This window comes from Sceloporus occidentalis, unplaced genomic scaffold (assembly GCF_023333645.1).
Source record: "Sceloporus occidentalis isolate IW3139 unplaced genomic scaffold, rSceOcc1.0.p SCAF_2, whole genome shotgun sequence".
Classification (NCBI taxonomy): Eukaryota; Metazoa; Chordata; class Lepidosauria; order Squamata; family Phrynosomatidae; genus Sceloporus; species Sceloporus occidentalis.
The window spans coordinates 211541041-211562302 of record NW_028316982.1 but is presented as its reverse complement, the minus strand read 5'-3'; the positions used below and the strand labels follow the sequence as shown (position 1 = coordinate 211562302).

Below are 21262 nucleotides of genomic sequence, written 5' to 3'. Positions count from 1 at the left end.
CAGTGCATACTGGGGCTTGTAGTTTTTGCCGCCTCTAGCGGCAAAATGGTCTGCCCGGCTAGCGGGCGACCGTTTTTTCCTCAAGAAAGACATAGGTAGAAAGCAATTTCCCCCCCATAAATCTTGACTGAAAAAGTGAAGTTCTTTAAAAACACCTGTCTTTCAAAATTTCCCCTATATGTGGTGCTACTGAGCTAAAACTAAAGGAGAGCATTTGTAACTCTTGTTGGATTTAGTGGGAGACTTAGAATGTGTTGGAACTTGCTGGAAAATGTATGACATCACTAGTGACAAATGACAGTTCCCTCTGTTATGTGTTATTAATGACATTATTGTTATTATAAGTGAGTTCAGTATCATTCAGTTTGTTGGACAACTTTAAGTTATTTTTTAAGTAACCTTTAAACTCAACCTTGTGTGCACTGTAGCACATTTAAATATAAAAATGGAACTTTCCACTTTAGTGTCTCTTCTGAATCCCTACTCTCCCTCATTCTCAATGCAGTCGTACAAATCACTACATCTTCATAGATCCAATCCATACTGCAGAAATAATCCAGTATGAGACTGCTTTAACTGCCCTGGCTCAATGCTAGGGAATTCTGGGGGTATAGTTTTGTGAGCCCTTTAGCCTTTTATGTCAGAGAGCTCTGGTGCCACAATAAACTATAATTATCAGGATTCCCTAGCCCTGCAGTGTGGATTGGACTGTAGTCACTGCATTACTTGTGCTCACTAGATAATCTTATATGAGTTGATTACCTTTGTAAAATGGGTCAACTCTTCAGTAAAATACCAAATTTAGGTATCAAATAACAGTAAACAACCTTACTTACCCTAGTCCTAGCCAGTCACAGATACTGCTTGACAGTTGTCCAGTCCAGTTATTTCCACAAGCAGTGTACCATTGATTCCCAGCCTTGATCTGGACCAATCCACTGAGGCTGAAAGACCCATTGACTAAGCGCACTGTTGACAAAACAATTAGTCAAAGTAAAAAATTGACAGTACAATACAGATCATTGTCATTCAGTGAGAACTTGGAGAAGCATAGCTTGAAATATACTAGACAAAAGATTTGCATCTCTCTGTTTTGAATTGTTTTGAAAGCCATCCTTAAACCCAGTCCTTCATTATGTGTTGATTTATGGATAGATTTATTCATCAGTCTACATATGTTTGAGGTTTGAAACCCAAACTAATTTTTATTATGTATCATTAATTTGTCTCTCTCCAGTTCCAATGTTCCTCTGCACAGATTGAAATCCAGCTAAAAGCTTTGAACCATGATGTTTATTTCCATAACAATATACGTGGCACATCACAAAATGGACAGCCAACTCCTTAGCTGGTGTCCCACATTGCATGATATAATAAGCCCAGTATAAGATGAATCTGAAGTCTAAGGCTTTCATGGCCGGCATCCATAGTTTTTTGTGGGTTTGGGGGGCAATGTGGCCATGTTCTAGAAGAGTTTCTTGCTGATGTTTCGCCAGCATAAGATGAATAATTTGAACAGAAGGATTTACAGAGGCCTTCATCAACTCAGGAACAACCAGAAAAGCTAATGTAATGTATTCCTCTCCAGTGGGTTCTGGAGTAGAGTATTTACTCAGCTTCCAAGCCCAGAGCATCAAACAAGTAATGGCAACACAAATTGTGTGTGTTAAGTTAGAAGAGGACAAAATATATATGGCAATATAACCAAGAAAGGCAGAGTCAAAACTGCTTAGTACTCCACCCTGTGGAACCAAACTAACCCATCAATGTATCAGGACTGTTCTCTTGTAGTCCTCCTGAGGGCTTAAACCTTAAACTACAACCAGCAGAAAAGGCAGACCTGTCAAAGAGGTATCATGTTCTGCAGTTTGAGTCTAGGTGTTACAATGATTGCATCATTCACAACATGTGAAGCACCTTTTTTAATCAAAATTTCCACCTCCAGTTGAAAATTATTGCAAAGCATTTCTATGTATGTAAAAGAGAAGGGAAAAAGTAAACATGTATTTACTTTCTTTTATCAAAACAAGAGGAGGAAAGCATTTTTCTCTCTCCATTAAATAAATCTCGATAAGCTGTAGTAGGAGCTGTATGCCTCTGGGTACATATACCACCAATGATGAAGTCAAAGATACCTGCAACAGATGTCTAAGGGATGTCTAAGGGTGTCAGTACTAACAGTTATGATTTATCTAACATAAGCCAAAGAAATATGTCTCCAAACTTAAGCATCTACCCACAGAAACAATTATTTTTATTTTTTGTCTGTAAGAGCTATTTCATTAAAAAAAATACAACCAGATTCCAGCATCATTTTAACATCAGTTCTGCATATAAATAGTTGTACAGAGACCATTATTTCTGTTTTATGTGAAACAGAGCTATGTATGGTACATTTAATTTTGGAAATAACTACCTTCACAGATGGTGCTGTGACAACAGCTGTCATTGTTGTCAAAGTAACCCCCATATGTGCTTGTGAAACTGTTGAAATGCTGCTCTGTGCAGCTGTTTTATGCTCCTGTCAGACACTTTTATCAGGATTCCACTTGATCTTAAACTCATTTTCTTGAAAGTAACCTTAAAAATGCATACTTTTTGAGCAAACACTGACATGGATAAACAAGAGTTTGCAGAAACAGGAACTGCACAGGTCCCATGTGCATACAGAGGCCTCATATTGAAATGAATATATTCAGGTTCTACATACAAAGCCTTGAGTTTTCAGCAGTTCATTCTTTCATTCTGATTAAAATAAAACTACACAAGCATTCTAAAGAAAATCAAATTATAGCATGAGAAACAAATTTGTTTGGTTCGCATTTTAATTGCACTTTCCAAACCAATTTAAATCAGAATGTGTATTTTCTTTCCAAAATTGGAATGCACTTCTCTCTCCTTTTTTTGTTTGTTTGTTTGTCATAGAATAATAAAGTTTGATTGTTTGCTTCTCCAGCTTTGGTTATATGTAATTTGGTGGGATATTATATACAAAAATGGCACATGTTGGTATTATCTCAATGTGTGTACCAAACAAACAAACCGACATCCCATGTTATGAAGATGCAGATGATTTTTCATGTAAATTTTTAACTAGAACATTCACAACCAGATGCAAGAAGGAAGGAATTTGCACAGCAAAAACATTGGTAACAGATTTTGGCCAGAGGAAGCTAAATTTCAGTGGAATTAAATGGCTGTGAAGAGAGTAGGTCTGGGAAGAACCAGTAAATCACAGCTCATGTAATGCTGTGAACTACATTCAGACTATATGGGAAAAGGTCACAACCTATAGGCTTATCTGTGAAAGGAATTAGCCAGAGTGGTCAGAGACAGGGTGAACAGTTAGGAAGAGCAGAACAGATAAAATCTGAATAGATTTTGGGTAGATAGAAATGGACAAAGGAGTTCAAGGAGTTCATGTTTAACCTAATTTGTTGCAAAATAAATTTCTACTAGTTTATTATGTAAATCTATGTAATAAATCTTTGCTCGCTCTCGGTGGTCAAGTTGCCCATCAATATATAGTGACACTCTCAATTTCATAGGGTATTCTTAGTCAAGGAATCATCAGAGGTAGCTTTACCAGTTCCTTCCTTTGAAACATAGACTAAAGCAGCTGATACCCTATCCAAGTACTAGCAGGGATGATCCTAGTTAGCTTCCAAGATCAGATATAATCTGGTGCCTTAAGGGTATTAGGCCCAATAAGGCGCGCGCACACACACACACACACACACACACACACACACACACACAATCTTTACTAATTTTATTTTGTACAACTGTGTATAGTTGTTTATATTTCAGAACTGAAAAAGAAGATTGAGTATCCTTTACCACACTGAAACCACTGATCAGCATAGTCACTTGAACACAAAAGTGATCACCTTGGGGCCTGAGTACTAGATCCATAGAAAGATCTTGAGGATAAAAAGGCAAAGGGAGTGATAGGAGTCCAATAGTTGGAACTGCTAGACCTTCCTGGATAGAAGTTCTATCACACTCTAATTAGTGATCTGTACATAGGCTGGACTAAGGCAGCAAAAGAGCATCACTGTGATTTCTATGGCTCTTCTATTTTTGAGGAATAGTAAAAATTCCATTACGTTGCTTTAAGAAACTTACTTGCATATCATCACCAAGGCTATATCCACATTGCAGATATAATCCAATTTGACACCCTTTGACGGCTATGGCTAAATGCAATGGAATTCTGGAAACTGTGGTTTGGTGAGACATTTAGCCTTCTCTATCTCCACAGAGCTCTGGTGCCACAAGAAACTACAGGTCCTAGGATTCAATATCATTGGGCCTTGGCAATTAAAGTGGTGCCAAACTGGACCATTTCTGCAGTGCAGATGCAGCTAGAGTTATGTGGAGGAGTTGTAAGATATATTGCTTATTTTCTCACACATATATTGGAGAATTCAAACAAAAATCCACCAAACGGTGATACCTTTATTGGCCAAATGAAATGGATTGGCATGTTTTACATTAACACCTACCAAAATATTCCTGATGCAAAAACATGGAGACTTTTTGAAAAATCCAGTGTCCTCTGCCTACAAAGAGGTCTGTGGCTTCACAGGAATGAAGGCATATTGGATTGCAAAAGAGGAGTCCTTGTTGATATGCAAATGGATTTTAAATTTCCAGGACTTTGCTCAGTTGCTGCATGGCCAGAAGAGGAGGGACCAACCTGATAAAAATACCCTCCCCAAACCATCTGAACTAAGGACAGAAACAACAAAATACAGGCATCTGCCCGAGGGCAGGGATCCGTCTAGCTAAAAAGATTGCATGTACAGCGCTGTGTAAATTTACAGCACTTCATAAATAAAGGTTAATAATAATAATAATAATCTTACTAACATCTCTAATTTTTCTTCTGTTTAGAGTATGTAACATCTTGCCTAATGAAGAAGCCAGTGGCGCTTTGAAAGCTTGCAACAAGTTTATTGTGCATTTCGATTTGTGGATTTTTGTTTGAATTTACTAAATGACAACACAACTACCCCCTGCATATATTGGAGAAGTCTGTGAACAAGGTTCCTAATTTGGGATTGTAAGACAAATGTGAAGACATCTTGACTTTTTCTTAATTATATCTTTGGCTTATAAAGGAGTATGTCCTATATTAGAACTAGGTAGCATGTTTTTGGTAAGGAAAATATTTACCACAATCAGCTTCATCAGAATTATCTTTACAGTGCTGAATTTGGTCACAAACATACACTTTTGGTATGCATTCTCCATTCCCACATTGATGATAACCAGCTTCACAAGGATCTGTGAAGTGAAAGAGAAAAACATTGTGATAAGTGCAAAAGCTTTTGATTATTATCTCTGCTGATTATCTGATTGTTTTGTTTACATGGGTTAGATTTTTAAAATATGTCATAGTTGAATTATCAACTGTGTTAATTTGCTGGTATTGCACCATTCATATAAGACAATCAATGTTTTAATGATAGTATAAACTCATCTGATTAAGGACATGATAATTAATAGTGAACTATAATTAATGGTTCATTGTTGCAATTTCAATGTTAATTCAAATTAACAACAGTCAGATTTAGTGCTTACTTCAACAATTAGTTTTTCTTTGTCCATATTTAGTTAAAAAAGACTATCCCTCAACATGTATTTCAGGAGGACTACAACAAAGGATAGGCTCTACTCCCTGCTGCTTCTTTACCACAGGAACCACTCTCTACAAGGCTGACATGAAATACAGAAATAATAATTGAACTAGTGGTAAATTCAAAGTGGGGAGTGTGTGAAATGTAGGCCAGCCCATGAGACACCAAGATAAACCTAGACTGCAAATTAGTAATCAATGAATCTTTCATCGCTGTTTCACTTGATAAATGTTGGTATGTATGAAACTCACCTGGCATACCCAGATGGTATCCTGTAGTAAAATTTGCCATAAATCCTTCCTTAGTTATATATTCATTAGTATTGAAGAGCACTGTCATCTGGTGAGTGGCAGAGAATATATCTGGTACTGGGGATTTTCCTGTATATACAGCTACTCTTGGGGAAAGACAGGAGCACATTTTAGCTGCCAAAAGTTTTGATTTATAACACTAGTGAAATATTAACATTTTAAAATGGGAAAGGAGATAAGTCAATGTTTTATGATGGGGGAAGGTTTACTTTTCCAAATCCACACATAGGTCTAGATCCACTTATTAGTCTCAGGTGGAGTAAATTTATTTCACTTTCAAAGCTCCCATTAATGCAATGGATCCACTCTAAAATGGTCCTAGTGACTATGGTTTTCCAAAACTTTGTTGCTGTGTGCCTTCAGGTCATCTCTGTCTTATGGTGACCTTAAAGTGAACCTATCACACAATTTTCTTGGCAAGTTTCTTCAGAGGGGGTTTGTCATTGCCATTGCCATTGCGAATTTGACTCGCCCAAAGTCAACCCGTGGTTTTACATGGCCAAGCTAGGATGCAGAACCTTGTCTCCAGAGTTCTAGCACAACACTTAAACCACTACACACACTGGTTCATTTCCAAGACTAGTCTAGAAAAAATATTGTTAAATCTTTAATTATTCTGATACAGTCGGCCCTTCTTATACGCAGACTTTTTAAAACACAGATTCAAGCATCCACGGTTTGAAAATGTTCCAAAAAAGTATAAATTTCAAATATCAAACTTTGATTTTCCAATTTGTATAAGGAACACCATTTTTCTGTGTCATTATATTTAATGGGACTTGAGCACCCACAAATTTTGTTATTCACGGGGGATTCTGGAACCAAACCCCAGCATATAACAAGGGGCCACTGTACAAGTTAAATACACTCAGTATTTACAGTAGTGTATTTATTTCAGTAAATACACTCTGTAGATTTCCTAGACAGCATTTGCATTTTACTGTTTTACTATACTGGCTTTGTGAAGTTGGCTTAGAGCCAAACCTTTATCTATCAGAAGGTCTGGTTGTAGCAAGGTGTGTGTTCACTTCAGGGAGTTTTACCACATATGGGGCAGAACAGACTGCCACAAAAGGGTGGATCAGGTCTGCTCCTGTGTCACTCAGCCTAATGCCATTGCAACCACATGCCATGGCCCCAATTTTCCCTGGAACCAGCCCAAATAGGAGCAGAAAAGAAAAGAGGAGCAAAGTATACTCTTCTGCTCATATCAATGACCTTTCAGTTTTCTTCAGATATCACAATTATTTGTGCAGGGGATGTTTCACAGCAATACATCATTTTCTAATTCTGCATAATTTGTCATGTAAGTGGGTAAGATGTACTTGCCCAAAAATAAAGAATCTGGTCCTCTGCCATCTCTGATTTCTATGACGTCATAAATATTTTCCAGATTAAGGTACTGGAAATGAAGTTGGATATTTTTTCCTTTCTCTGCATTTAAATACCATATGCCTAAAACATAAATTCAGTAAAGGTAGAAAAAAGTAGTTCATTTTATCAGATACTAGATTTCTCATTAATCAGCATCTTTATTTGAAAAGATAAGAAAAGTAGCTTATATGAAGAGGAAACCATACTTAACAGCATTCTTTCAACCAGGCAAAAAAAACTTCAAACACAATAAATTATTAATAAATTATATTTGTCTTGTCTGAAAACTCTCTTGAAGATTAGTTCACACACTGATACTTTATTCCCTGGTCTGGAAACCAGTACCTCCTATAATTACTTTCTTGGCATTATTTGAGAAGTGTGCTGTGAGATTTACCTACATGACAATCTTGGGCTTGGGGTGGGAGTGGAGTGCTGGCAGTCTGACAACTCTTTCTTCCCAGGGGCCCACTCAGTTTGCTGCAGCCCTGGGGGGAAGCAGGAACCACTAGCCAATGGTTTGAAATCTTGGATTGAATTCACTGGCTGGCAGGCCCAGCCAGAGTAACCAGGTTGTATGCTTCACTCCAGTTGAATGGAACATGCCTCCACACATGCTCAACAGTGTGGATGAGCCCTATAGGCAAGGAATATCTCCTTCGAGTGAGGTGCTGTCAGCATTTGGTTTAAACTCTCCAAGTGTGATCATCTGGGATGGGGGCTGGTTATCTGATTTCATGGCCTGGAGGCAACAGACCCTTGCGCTGCGAAAACTTTACAGAGGTTTATGGGAAGGTGGCCTCATGTGTCTAGTTCCTTTTCCCACCACTTTGACAATTCTCCCCTTATCTGTTCCCAGCTGTTATCACTTCAGAGAACAGCTCTAGGGCAGTTGGGCCTCCTGGCAGCTGAATATTTGCGGGAGGTGTCACCCATTTAGAATAGGGGTAGGAAGCACAGCTGTAGAATGTGGTGTCTCTGTGGAAATGATCAAGAGGTTAGGATAATGGAAATCCAGGATGTTTGTGGGGTATATTCAGCCAAAACTGGTGTACACTTGGTAAGATAATTTAGTCAAGATTCTTAGTGACTGGTTCTTTTGTGCTTTGGGATAGTGGGGCTGCCCCCTTGAGAGAGGGACCATGCTGGGCAACTGCCCATGTGGAGCCTTTCCTGCCATCCCAAAGTTTCCAGAAACAGACCAGGGGATCAGGCTCATCAACCAACAGCCAAGCCTATTTACAGTTGTAAGCAATAAAAGTTGTAGTCTATGTCTTTATTACCCCAAAAGGTGGGGGGACTTGGGGTCCCCACCAACAGTGACAATGTCTCTTTGAAAAGTTGTGACAGCACAGCCCAGAAATCCCACAGAGGGGCGGGCAGGCGGGCAGGAAGAGCCGAGCTGGAATTGCCTCGATCAGTGAGTGAGAGAGACCCTCTGTACACGCACGCAAGGCTAGACCTGGGGCAACCTGATGCCTTCCCATGGAGTCAACAATAGGATTTTGGTAGAGATGGTTTTTACTTTGGAATAACAAACCTTTGATTGGATTTATGACAACTGTGGATGATTGGATAGGAAGGGGTAGTTAGAAACACAATCTGGGATGAGAAGGATATATGGTCTTTAACTGCTTTGTGATGGGACTCACTCAGGCCCTTTACAGACTGGCAAAAAGCCTGTGGGCGCGGTGAAGGCTGAGTGTCCCCACACTTGAAGCCCTACAGCCACCTGCAGGCCACCATCTTGGCGCACACCCATTTGCACGGGGTGCGCCATGATGATGCACCTCTTGGTGCTGTGTACAAATTATGCAGCACCAAAGGGGCATCATCATGCCATGCAGTGGCAGCTATTGCACTCCTTTGGGGGCACAAAAAAGAGCTATTTTTCCCAGCTTCTTTTTGTTGTCTACGGAGGCCAGATTGGTGCCATGGCATTTGGCTGTCGTGGCACCAATCCAGGGCAGAAAGGGGTGGTGTCTCGCTGCTTCTTCCTTCCATTCTGTAGAGCCCCTCAGTCCCTATTGCAAAAGAATATGAAGAAAGCTTGCAGAAAGATGGAGTGATCAGCAAACCTATTTAACCTTGATTTAGTGTTAGCCAGGTCTTACACATATCTTTGGGCCAATATGACTTTCTCATGTAAAACTTTATAGTGTTTCAAATGTCATTGCGACCTCTTAAAAATATGCCCAATTCTAATTATTAAAATATGAATGCATGAAACCCCATATTCCAGGAAGAGAGGGGTGTAGAGTATGCTAACATCTTCCACCTACAAATGTATGTTGATGAGTTATTTCAAGCAGAGTGGAACTCTTTCTGAACATCCAGTAGCCATGTAATGCATGCAGACAAAATCTAAAAAAATTAAATATTGCTACTGTTAGCGTTAGCTGTTTGTACAGACAGAATCCATAAATGAACTATGGCACTTCAAAACTGTCTGATTAAAAATAATATTGTAAGCCGCCCTGAGAGCCATTAGGGCTGAAGGGCGGGATATAAATACCTAAATAAATAAATAAATAAATAAATAAACCAAATAAAGGAATCTTCATGGTGCATTATTCATAATTATTGTAGAGTCACAAAATGTACATCAGATACAAGCACTGATCAAGACTATATATGATGTGCTTACAGTTTGTAAACTCTTTTGAACTTTCAAGGATTTACAGTTACTTACAAGAAGCTTGGTTGGGATAGTTGTTTGGATAGTTCATTGAGCTAAATGTAGTATTTGGTTCCCACAGATCAAATGGTCCTCCACAGTCAGCTAAAGGGGGGGGGGGGGGGAAGAAATTTAAGAATGAAAATCCATTTATTTTTGAGGTATAGCTCAGCAGCCTAATTACCATTTCGTAGATTACATATCCCGAAAACACTAGATCTGTTATGGATATATCCTTATTTGTCTCTAAGAAGCAGCAATCTACTTCCTGTTTCTAAGATGTTTATCACATTATACTCTTAAAGTGCTACTATTCCAGTTTGACTCCTCTAGCTGCCTCCTGTTGCATTCTGGGTTTGGCAGTTTTAAGGAGGGGTATTTAGAATTCTCAGGCAGAGAAGTTCTCTGCCTGAGAATTCTAAATACCCCTCCTTAAAACTGCAAATCCCAGAATGCAACAGGAGGCAGCTAGAGGAGTCAAAGTGGAATAGTAGCACTTTAAGAGTATAGTGTGATAAACATCCTAAAGAGTATTCAAAATAGTCATCACTGTGCAATAGCTCCACATGGGCATATTCACATATATGTGCTTCCTCCTGAGCAATGTGTGCACCATAAAGTGCATGCTACTAGGTAGACAATACTACTTAAGTTGTGCATATTATATTCCCATGCATTTTGATAAACCTGTAAATTTCTGAACACAGAGGAGCCTGCCCTCAAAGAGGATAGACGATGAGACACAAAAGAAACAAGTGCTGCAATCAGGAGAGCTAAATTTCCCCCCATCCCATCATTCATGTTGCAGAAAGTCTTATTTCTGAAAATGGAAAGGTATATTTCAAATGTGTACACAGATGTCTATTATACATATGTCTATTATTCTATAGTAATCCATTTGATCAAATAAAATAATTGCCATGTAAGAGTCATAAAGGAAACAAATAACACATAATGTTGGAAGGAAAAGGACACAACTTTATTAACATATAGCAGCTGAAATCTGTCATCAATCAACCCCTGGTTGGTCGATGAACTCAATTGCTTGGTCATGGCCAAGCTTCGGGATGACATAGGGGCAACCGGTGAAATGCCCTTTAGTAACTCAGGTAACCAGCTGATTGCATGTTTGCCTCTCTGCCCCTAGTCACCAGGATATGGTAAATCAGTGTTTTCCCCACAATGGCAACACCACACACCCCCAGCGCTCCTGGGCCTTGATGGACTCATGATCCAGTGCTATGCAGCCCTGGAAACCAGGCCCATCAGATTCAAGACAAGTTGTGATAGCACAGCCCAGAAATCCCACAAAGGGAGGGGAGGGCAGGAAGAGCCAGTCTGGAATTGCACTGATCAACGCACCACAAGGCCCTTAAATAGGCCATTCCACCAATCAGGGGCTAGGAGGAGAGAAGGTACCACCTCCCCCAGCCCCTGAACCAATCCGCTACGCCACACACAATCCTAAGACCAGTGCCTGCTTGGAAATGTAGTCCCCAACACCGAGGAGCAGAAGTGCCTCCTTTTCCTCCGCCCCCAAAAAACCCAATAGGAGCCTGGCTGGCCTTGGCACAAAGCAAGCCGGGACCCAGCCAGGCTAAGAGCCAGCCGAGAGACTGCCCTTCCCCCAGCACAGCAACCAGGCAGTCTGGTAAGTCGAGTGGCCCTATTTCTAGGAAATAACACGTAGTAAAAATAATTTCCTAAAACAGTTACAAAACAAAGCATTCAACACACACACACACACACACACACACCACATTTCTCTGCACATTTTACAGGCTAAATAAACAGATGCATGAAAAAAGGAGAAAGGGAGAGATAAGAAAAGGCAATAGAGAAAAGCTGATAATAAGTTCAAATCTCTGCAAGTTTTAGGAATACAAATGTAACTCCTTAGGTGCTTTTTAAGCTAGAGTAGAGACCAAATTATATAACTGATTTACTTTATTTATAAATCTTAAAGCTTATTATTGATGCTTCATAACTGATAGTGTGTAAAAAGAACACATTTAATAATATTCTAAAAATACAGATAAAATTTAGGAATATCAAAAAGTAGAAGATTTGCTTTCAGAGAGTTTCTATGGTCCTAAAGAAAAATTTGGAGAAGGATGGTACTATCATCAACATTAATAAGCCTGGAAAATTATTAGCCCCTCTAATATCTATATATGAACCATTCTTAAATAATGAAGAGCTACAGTTTAGAATAATTTAAAGCATAATTTTATACTGAGCAGCTCACTAGGCAAGGTTTCTTTTATTCATAGTTTAACAAGATATATTAGTATCTGTCTAGGTACAGATGGATTGAAAGAAGCACTTATAGGCTCTGCCATTATAATTATAATGATACCATTAAATCTAATGATAATTTGCCTTGCCTGTTCAGAAAAGATCTTCTATTACAATATGCATCCTCATCACTGGAAATGAGACACAGCTGCAGATCATACATATAATGCAGAAAGTTTGAGAGCTGCTTATTCATTTACAGAAAGAACCTAACCTTTCAGTATTTGCCCTCAATCCATTGTGTGAAAAGTCACGGTAGTGGGCAAAACTTCAAACAAAAAGGGGACACCCCTAAAAAAAAAGATTGTTGAATAACAAACTAATCTTTCCAATGAGATGTGTGAAGCATCTCATTTGTTTAGAAAGTCATATCTAGACTATGTACTGAATTATTAAAAGACAATGATGCATCTACACTGTAGAAATAATGCAGTTTGACCCCATTTTAACTGCCATGGCTCCATTCTACAGAAACCCAGTTTTGTGGGGTACCAGCACTCTTTGGCAGAGTGTAATTACAAAACTACACACCCCAGAATTCCATAGGATGGAGCTACAGTGCTTTAATTAGTGTCAAAGTGCACTATTTTTACAGGTAGATGCACCCTAAATTTGATTATTAATACCAATGCAGTAGGCTCACTGAATCAATGGAAATTACATATAGTGTTGACATACCAAGTTCTTACTTAATCAATGTTTTATGCTTGCTCGAACTAAGGGCTGGATTTAGAACTAAATATTTTTTTACCTGCTCTCATTCTCCCCCCCCCCCCCCCCCCCCCCCGTTTTTCCAATAGCAAAGACAGAGCAGGAATGTGCCTGGACAGTTTGGGTTCGTTTAATAATAATAATAATAAATGTTTATTTATAAACCGCTTTTCCAATGATCAAAGCGGTGTACATGTCGTTAATCAAACAGTAAAAACAGTAAAAAGAGTCTACATCATAAAATACATATTAAAATAGAATTAAATTCAAATGACAGTAAAAACATCAGATAGAAAACTGTTAAAAACATAGCAGTTTATATTTATTTTCTACAGTTTGGCATTATTTAAATAAGTAGTGACATAGTTGTTAATAAAATACATTTCTTTTAATAATATCAAATCAAATAGATTTTTGGTTTGAAGCTGGAGTGTTTAAAAAGTATTATAACAGATGCTTTAAAAAAAACCTATTCTAGGTAGGAAAAAAAACCCTTTCATTATTCTTTAAGGAATTGTTTAAGTCGTTTATAGGATAGTACATTCTAAAGGATTTTCCATATAATGCTATTTTTGTGGAAACAGATGAGTTGAAGACACACAGCAACAACAATAACAATAAGAACAACAACAGAGAACATGAGTCTTGAAATTGCTTACCAACATTTAGCATCTCATCAGCAGACTGACCAGGCAAACTGGCCACTTGGGCATAGCCTTTCTCGCTATGTATTCTACATAATTTATTTCACAATTTAATACCTAAACATGTAAATTTGCATAGGCAAATGTTAAACAAATAACACAATACAACACTGAGTAAAACAAAACAAACAAAAAATAGAATATAAGGACAGAGTTTGGTGTATATTATTATAAAAGAGGCCAAATTTTACAGGACTTCTCTGTCTGAGCCACTCCACTCCACTGAATATCACTGAATTTTTGCTATTGTTTTCTGTGAAAGGTAGCCAGTGTTTCAGTGATTGCAGGCTAGTTCATTCAGATTCTTTTTGTTTGCTTGCTTGCTTGTTTGCTTTTGAGGAGGCAGCACTGATTTAATATCAGCAAATGACAAGCTGGGAACTGAATTCTGATGATAAGATTGCCAATACAAGAAAAACAATTTTAGCATGCTTTAACTGCAGAAATTAGACATCTTAGCTATATTTTTTTTCCAGCCAGAAGTGTGCTGTAGAGTTATTTTTTCATTATGCCAAACAATCCGATTCTATCACTGAACCTCATTATGAGTTTCATGTATGACTATCCTTTATCAGTCATTAGACACACATTTCTCTCCAAAATTGATAGAAATTACTCATATGCATCATTAATTCTGTGTCAGCATCAAGTAAAGCAATGTCAGGAAACCTGGAGAAATGAATTAATTTAATTTAGATATCTTTAGTTCACTGCATAAGTCATATCCTATCAATGCTCCCAGTCAGATTTTCAGTGAACATCATAGTGTTACTTAATAAAATTAATGGAAGCTCATTGGGATTTTACATCAGTGATGATCTGCAAAGTGATGCCATGGGTGGATTTGCATTAGTGTATGACGTTAGCAGGCAGTCTGGACTTCAGCCATTAATTTTTGGTGTTTTAACAAGGGTCACAATTTTATCTTCAAGTTTCATATACATAGAAATTCATGTAAGAGTGCATTAGCACCATGTTATGATGAGTCATCCTTTTCTGAAGTGCATATGATACGGATCAACTTATCCTGCATCCCTTACCCACTCAACCATTCCTTTCCATCATCAGCCATGGAAGAATAGTTGTATGACTGGAGCTGTTATTCAAATACGTGAAATAGAAAATCCTTGGCAGAGATACTCAGAATTATTATTATTATTATTATTATTATTATTATTATTATTATATTTCTATATCATGTCCCAGCCCACAAGGGTTTGCAAAACAATACAAAGAAGAAACACATTTTGAAACATTAAAATGATTTATAAAAACATTTAAAAGAAAACAGTCCTAAAATACAGTTTCAAAACAGTTAAAAAACAGCCATCTCAATCATTGAAAGCCACAAAGAAAAGTAAAGTTTTGCCTGCCAGCCACAAGCTCAAAAGACATGGAGCCAGCTTAACAGCCTCAAGTAAGGAGTTCAATAGTTGAGGTGCTGCCACAGAGAAAGCACTGTTACACATAAAATAATGTAATACCAGAACTTTGCACAACTATACTATACTACACTATTATACTTTGGCGACACAGGGTGAATTACAGGGCATAATCCCTGCCTTTATGTGGTTTTATCTGGTGTTACTGCTATAGCGAGCAGAATTGTTGTGTGCCTTCACATGATTTCCAATTTATGGCAACCCTATGGCAACTCTATCTTAGGGTTTTCCACAGAATTGCTACTGGGCAATGATAGAAGAGCATAATAGAGAACACCTATTCACATAAGTTTTCTATGTTTTTCTGTCATTGTATGTCCTGCTTGAGACAGATGGTGGGGACATGGGAGCCTCATGAGCCCCCAGCATTATTCCAAATAGTATTCCAGCAGTAAAATGGTCTAATGACCACTGAAAACAGTAACTTACTGGGTAGCAGGGGGGTTGTGGGGACTGTAGGAACCAATGTGGGTTCTGGATAAACACTTTCTTTGCAGCCTCCATTTGTTAGTCCTATATCATCAATGGCAATGTCATCCCATCCTGGCCTTTTAAAAGCATCAAAAGCAACCTTAAAGAAAAATATAACAGAAAATAATATTCTAACCCAATCTTTAGATTTATTGGTAGATGCTGACACACTTCCTAGGGAATTAGTGATGATGGGAATGTCTTCTCCTGTGCTTCATTTGACATTATATATGAAATCTATAAACAATTCATTGAGTCTACATGTTTACCTTAAATGAACACTGGTGAAAATACCCAGATTTGGTGGATTAAACATTCAATCTAAATGCTAAACAATTTGAAAGCATTTGTAAGAAAATCCCCAAACTTCCTGCTCTTATTCTGAGGATGTTAGTGTCTGCTACCCAGTTCACTAGTGACACAATGTCACCTGATGATTCAGTGTGATACTGCAGGCTACACAATATTTTAATTAATTAACTGAGCCATTTTTAAACCAAAATAATTGTAAGATGCACATTCCCATAGTACGTACAACAGGTTCCCATAGCATGGTCAATGAATTTCTAGTTTTTATATTTTAAATCTTAGAATGATGGTGAAAACAATTATAGACGTTTATGTATCCTCTATTACTCTACACTACTACTAGAGTTCCCATAAACAAGAAGATAGTAATAACTGACACATTTAGAAATGAACTGCTTTTCAGATTTTCCTTTTGTTCCTAACAGTTTGTAGCTGGAACTTTCTGGACATTGCCTAGTTCCACCTGTGTTGGCTCTGAAAGGATATATCTGGGGCAAAGAAATAGCAACAATGCATACACTCATTGTCTTTTGATCCACTATTGTGATTTTGCTTTTCCATTACAAATGGAGCTTCTAATGATGAGGAAAAAATTATTCCTCAAAAACATACATTTATACTGAAAAGGAACTTGTTGAGACTTATTCATAATTCTTCTCATGCAACATATCTAGAAGAACTCATGATACATGTGGCAGTGTAACAGTACTGACTGCACAGACCTTCAATAGACTTTGGGAACATCCTCTGCATGCATATTGTTTACATGAAGGCCATTCACATGATCAGATACCCTGATTTTTGCTGGTTTGCTGATCATAAATAGTCAATTTAAAATCCCTCCAAAAAGTAAGTTTCCTTTATATTGCTATTGTTGATATTGCTAGGTGTACACAATCTGTACAACCTGTTTATACAGACTACTAAATGTAGTAAAACAGATTTAGCCTGTACATTGCAGTTACTGTCTTGGATGTGTTATGTGAAAGCTTTATAATATATGTGCTCAGCAAAAGTGAAGCAGATTAACCCTTACTTTACATTACAAATTGATGGTTTTATTTAAGATTTTTTTTCACACCTACTCAGCACCAGACTACTTATTTATTCCTTAGTGACATAAGATGCCAGTGTAAAATATGCAACAGTTGGAATTTGCAGAAATGATAATCTCTTATCATTGGAGGAGTAATTATTGTATCAAAGTTTTCTAACTCACTACAGTAAGTCTTTTTTTTAATACATGGAGATGGGTTCAGGGCAGAAATATAATTCTTCACACTTTCTTCTTTAATGAGGCAACAATTAATTTTAGTATTTTTCTTTGTGCCATGTCAAACTTTTGAAAATGATGGAGCTCTTGAAACCTATTTATGATTTGGAAATTATTTGCACAAAATTTGCATGTGACAGTATTTTCTGCAGAAATACAGAAATATCATTTGTTATAAAGAAAACCCTCAGTAGATGAGCCAGAAAAACATGGACTGAGCTCATGCAGTTCTGGCCTGGGTGATTACCTGGGTCAATTCCTGGGCTGGCTTGGGATGGGTGGGTGTTTACATGTCCATCCCTGCACCAGCCTGGGAATATGCTACTGGCATGCAATCTGTACCTTTTTGCACCATTGCTCCTACTGCTCCCATCCCATCATGCCTGATACAGAAATGGGGTGCCTGACTGCACCCACATGGCCAAGTGCAACATATCTGTGTCATATGTGGACACAGTAGGAAAGATAAGGAGCATGTGTGAGCTATTTAAACATCCAGCAAATTTCCAGGAAACTGTTTACCCCAGGACCAGGCTGGATCCACTGGATCCATGTGCAGGCTGCCAGGATCTGACCTGGGGTTTTGACCTGTGCCGTCTAAACAGGATCATGTGAATTGGCAGGGGGGCACAGGATTTCTGGCCAGCACCTTATTGAATACTTCTGTTGTTGTTTCATCATAACAACTAGAAAATGACATATGCATTCTATAAAACATATGGACTATTTTTTTCCAGTACAGAAAATCTGAAAAAACATTCTGGCATATGGTTGGTGAGGCACAACAATTCTCTGGCTGTGACTTTTAAATACCTGTCCCTAAATTACAGACCACAGAATTCCATTAGATGTAACTTTTTGATAATTTGACATGTCTGGCACATAATTTATTAACGCATGCTAGTCATGTTCCTTCTGGAAGCCAAATGAAATAATGGAGGTGGATAACTAATTGTTAGAATTACTGTTTTGGAATCTGAATACCATAACTGTAGATCTGACAAGGGTAGGAATATTTAAATATTACTACTGTATCCTTAGCATTTAATATTAATTTAAATTGTGGATATGTTTAATCACTCTGAGGGTTTTTACTGGTGATGAAACAAACTGGCCAAATACAATGAAAATTTTCTGTGTTCCAATGATATAATAAGATGATATAATTTTCCTAATACAACACAGTTTCCTATTCCAAAATCATTTCTGACAAACTTTAATAAAAACTAAAAAAATATTATTTTTGAACATGTGAATAAATTGACAGAACATCAGAAATGGTAAAAAGGAAAAGAAGAAGTAAAAAGAGAATTCACTAAAACTAATGAAGTTCAATAGCCTGACTTACTTTAAAATTGGATGTTTCATTTAATGTTATTTGTCCATAATTCCAGTTGTTTCCATAATTTCCTTCTTTTTGGAAAACCGTCCTTTCACTGCTATTATATATAATTTTAACTGCCAGATGATACACATTAACACCATACATATGATACCTTTATGGCAAACAAGAAATAATTATTTGTTCTACCCTGTTAAAATGAAAACCACATTGCCTATAAACATCTTACACATGTTTAATAAGAAGTAAATACCATTTCTTGAGGCTGGTTTGGAACAGAGGAATGATAGCTGAGGTGCCATTACATTGAGGTGCAGGGACATTGCCATTTGCTTTTTAGGGAAACCAGAATTTATCTACATAGCTCTCACTTGGTATTTCTAAATTGATATGCAATTCAAAGACACATAGGGTCAGTACAGGGATGTAATTCTAAGGGAAAAATATAATGCAAATGTACTAAAATATACAGACAGCCCTCCTTGTCCATGGTTTCAACCATCCATGGCATAAAAATATTTAAAAATATATACAAATTCAAAATTCAAAAAAGCAAACCTTGATATTCTCATTTTATATAGGGGACATAATTTTAACTATGCCACCGTATATAAATGGGACTTGAGCATCCGTGGAATTTGTATCCACTGGGGGTCCTAGAAGCAAACCCCAGTGGATACCAAGAGCCTGCTGTATTTAATAATTGTATTTCAAATAGCACGGAAAGTACAAGGCCAATGGAATGCACCTGCTCAAGGGGCCCTTTCACATTATACAGTTACAGCATTATGAGTCCACTTTAACTGCCAAGGCTGCATCCTATGGAATTCTGGAGTTTGCAATTTGCTGAGGTTTGCATTTCTTTGGATGACATTTTTAAATACCTATGGACCACAGGATGCCATAGGATGGACCCATGGCAGTTAAAGTGGAATCATAGTGTTACAACTGTATGGCGTGAAAGGGCCTAAGCTAGTTACCTAACCACTCTCTCTTTCAGCATAGAGTATTCCACGCTGCCTTTCATTAGCTTCTTATATCCCCTCCTGTAGTCAACTAGGATTCCATCAACATGGAGCATGCTCAGCCTTATTTGTGGTGTTTTGGGTTTCTGTCCTGATTTTCCCCACGGAAAAGCTTTTCACTTGTGGAAAAACCTTGGAGTTCTTCCACATTTGCAGATATGTCCCTCTTGCATATCAATTTTCAGCTATTTTCAGCATGGAATGCACAGTAGTTTGACAAATTTGCATGTAATAAAATAGATATTGGGAAGAACAAAACATATAAAGACATTTGCAGAATTTAGTTAGCTCTTAGTATTAATGTGAGTCTTTATTTCTTTCCCTCCCTCTTCAGAAGCTTGCACGAAACAACTGTTTTTACACAGAGACACAACATTAATAACAATACACAGCATAAACAATCAACTTGACACAAGGCATTTCTCCAAAATAAAATGTGTTCACTGTACCAGAAACTTAGGCAGGATACATCTGAACGATGGACTAATGGCAAGCTGAAAAGTCGGACTCTCACTGGTATGCCTCCAGGTAACCTAGGTGTAGAAATATAATAGCCTGCAACAAACAAACATATTAGTAGAATTATTAACATTGTTCCACAATTACATATCTCTTTCACCTAAATTAACTATTTCATTCTATCCATTTATAGAACTGGAAAGCATACAAAGGGCCATATATTTCAATGCCCACCCTTGCAGGAATCCATACCTAAAGTATGCCTGAAAGGAGGCCATCAAATCTCTGTTTAAATTTTTTGCTATGGATGAGAGTACACTACTTTTAGAAGTATGTTGTTCCACTGTCAAACAGCACTTACACCAACAAACTGGGGTGAAAATCATGTCACCTAGTTGTTATTGGATTACAACTCTCAGCATTCCTCACCATTGCCTATGCTGACTAGAGCTGCTGGGACTTTGGGAAGGCTGTGCGATTCCCACCACAGGCAACAAAGAAACAAGCCTAGAAAGCTTCAGGCAGAGCAGTATATACAACCTTACTTGTAATAGTAGTGTATACAACTTTACCTGTAATAAAATGGATGTTGGGATGAGCAAAATACTTTATTCAGTAATCAAATCTGATGATTCCCCCCCCCCCTCCATATTTGACATGCTGATGGAAAATAGTACTGATAACTTTCCTAAAACATGATTTCAAAAGAGCTTGGAAATTTCTTTTTGGTTTACAAATCTGAGAATATTTCAAGGATTCTGGAAATGTTTAGTTCCCCCCCCCAAAAAAGGAAATTTCCTAAGCTTTTACAAATTGCTTGGTAATGATCATGTATTGGTGTGCGAGCCACTAACCCATGGATGAAAGTTAGTGTGCACTGAGATTCAAAGTATACTTGTTCATAATTTAGAAAGCAAGGGAGGAGAGATGAAAAAGTACAAACCAAGACAAATTGATTTAAACATTGCTATGCTGATGTTCTATGTGGGGCAAAAAACAGCATATGAGTTACTCCAACTATGTTTAATATGCATGTTTGCAAAAACACAATGGCAAATTTTAAAGTGAACAAAGTAATGGAATTAATAAGCATGAACACATGGCAGAAGTGGATTTCTGAATGTTATTTCTCATGATTGAAAAAAAAATGTGTTAAATGAATATATAGAAAACTTCAGGGATAAATCTGACAGTAAGCATGGTAGATAATGAGAAACTGGA

General features: G+C 37.6%; 1 protein-coding gene across 1 annotated transcript in view; it reads right to left on the bottom strand.

The window, feature by feature from the left end:
• The window catches only part of TMPRSS15 (transmembrane serine protease 15), a 182258-nt gene that overhangs the window by 32156 nt on the left and 128840 nt on the right, over nt 1-21262 (bottom strand). Inside the window, exons 12-19 of the mRNA XM_089508436.1 lie at nt 20032-20137; nt 18564-18711; nt 15592-15733; nt 10023-10112; nt 7286-7411; nt 5897-6037; nt 5182-5292; nt 837-969 (exon numbers count right to left, since the gene is read on the bottom strand). Of these exons, the coding sequence (XP_089364562.1) occupies nt 837-969; nt 5182-5292; nt 5897-6037; nt 7286-7411; nt 10023-10112; nt 15592-15733; nt 18564-18711; nt 20032-20137 (997 nt within the window). The remainder of the gene's footprint in view (nt 1-836; nt 970-5181; nt 5293-5896; nt 6038-7285; nt 7412-10022; nt 10113-15591; nt 15734-18563; nt 18712-20031; nt 20138-21262) is intronic.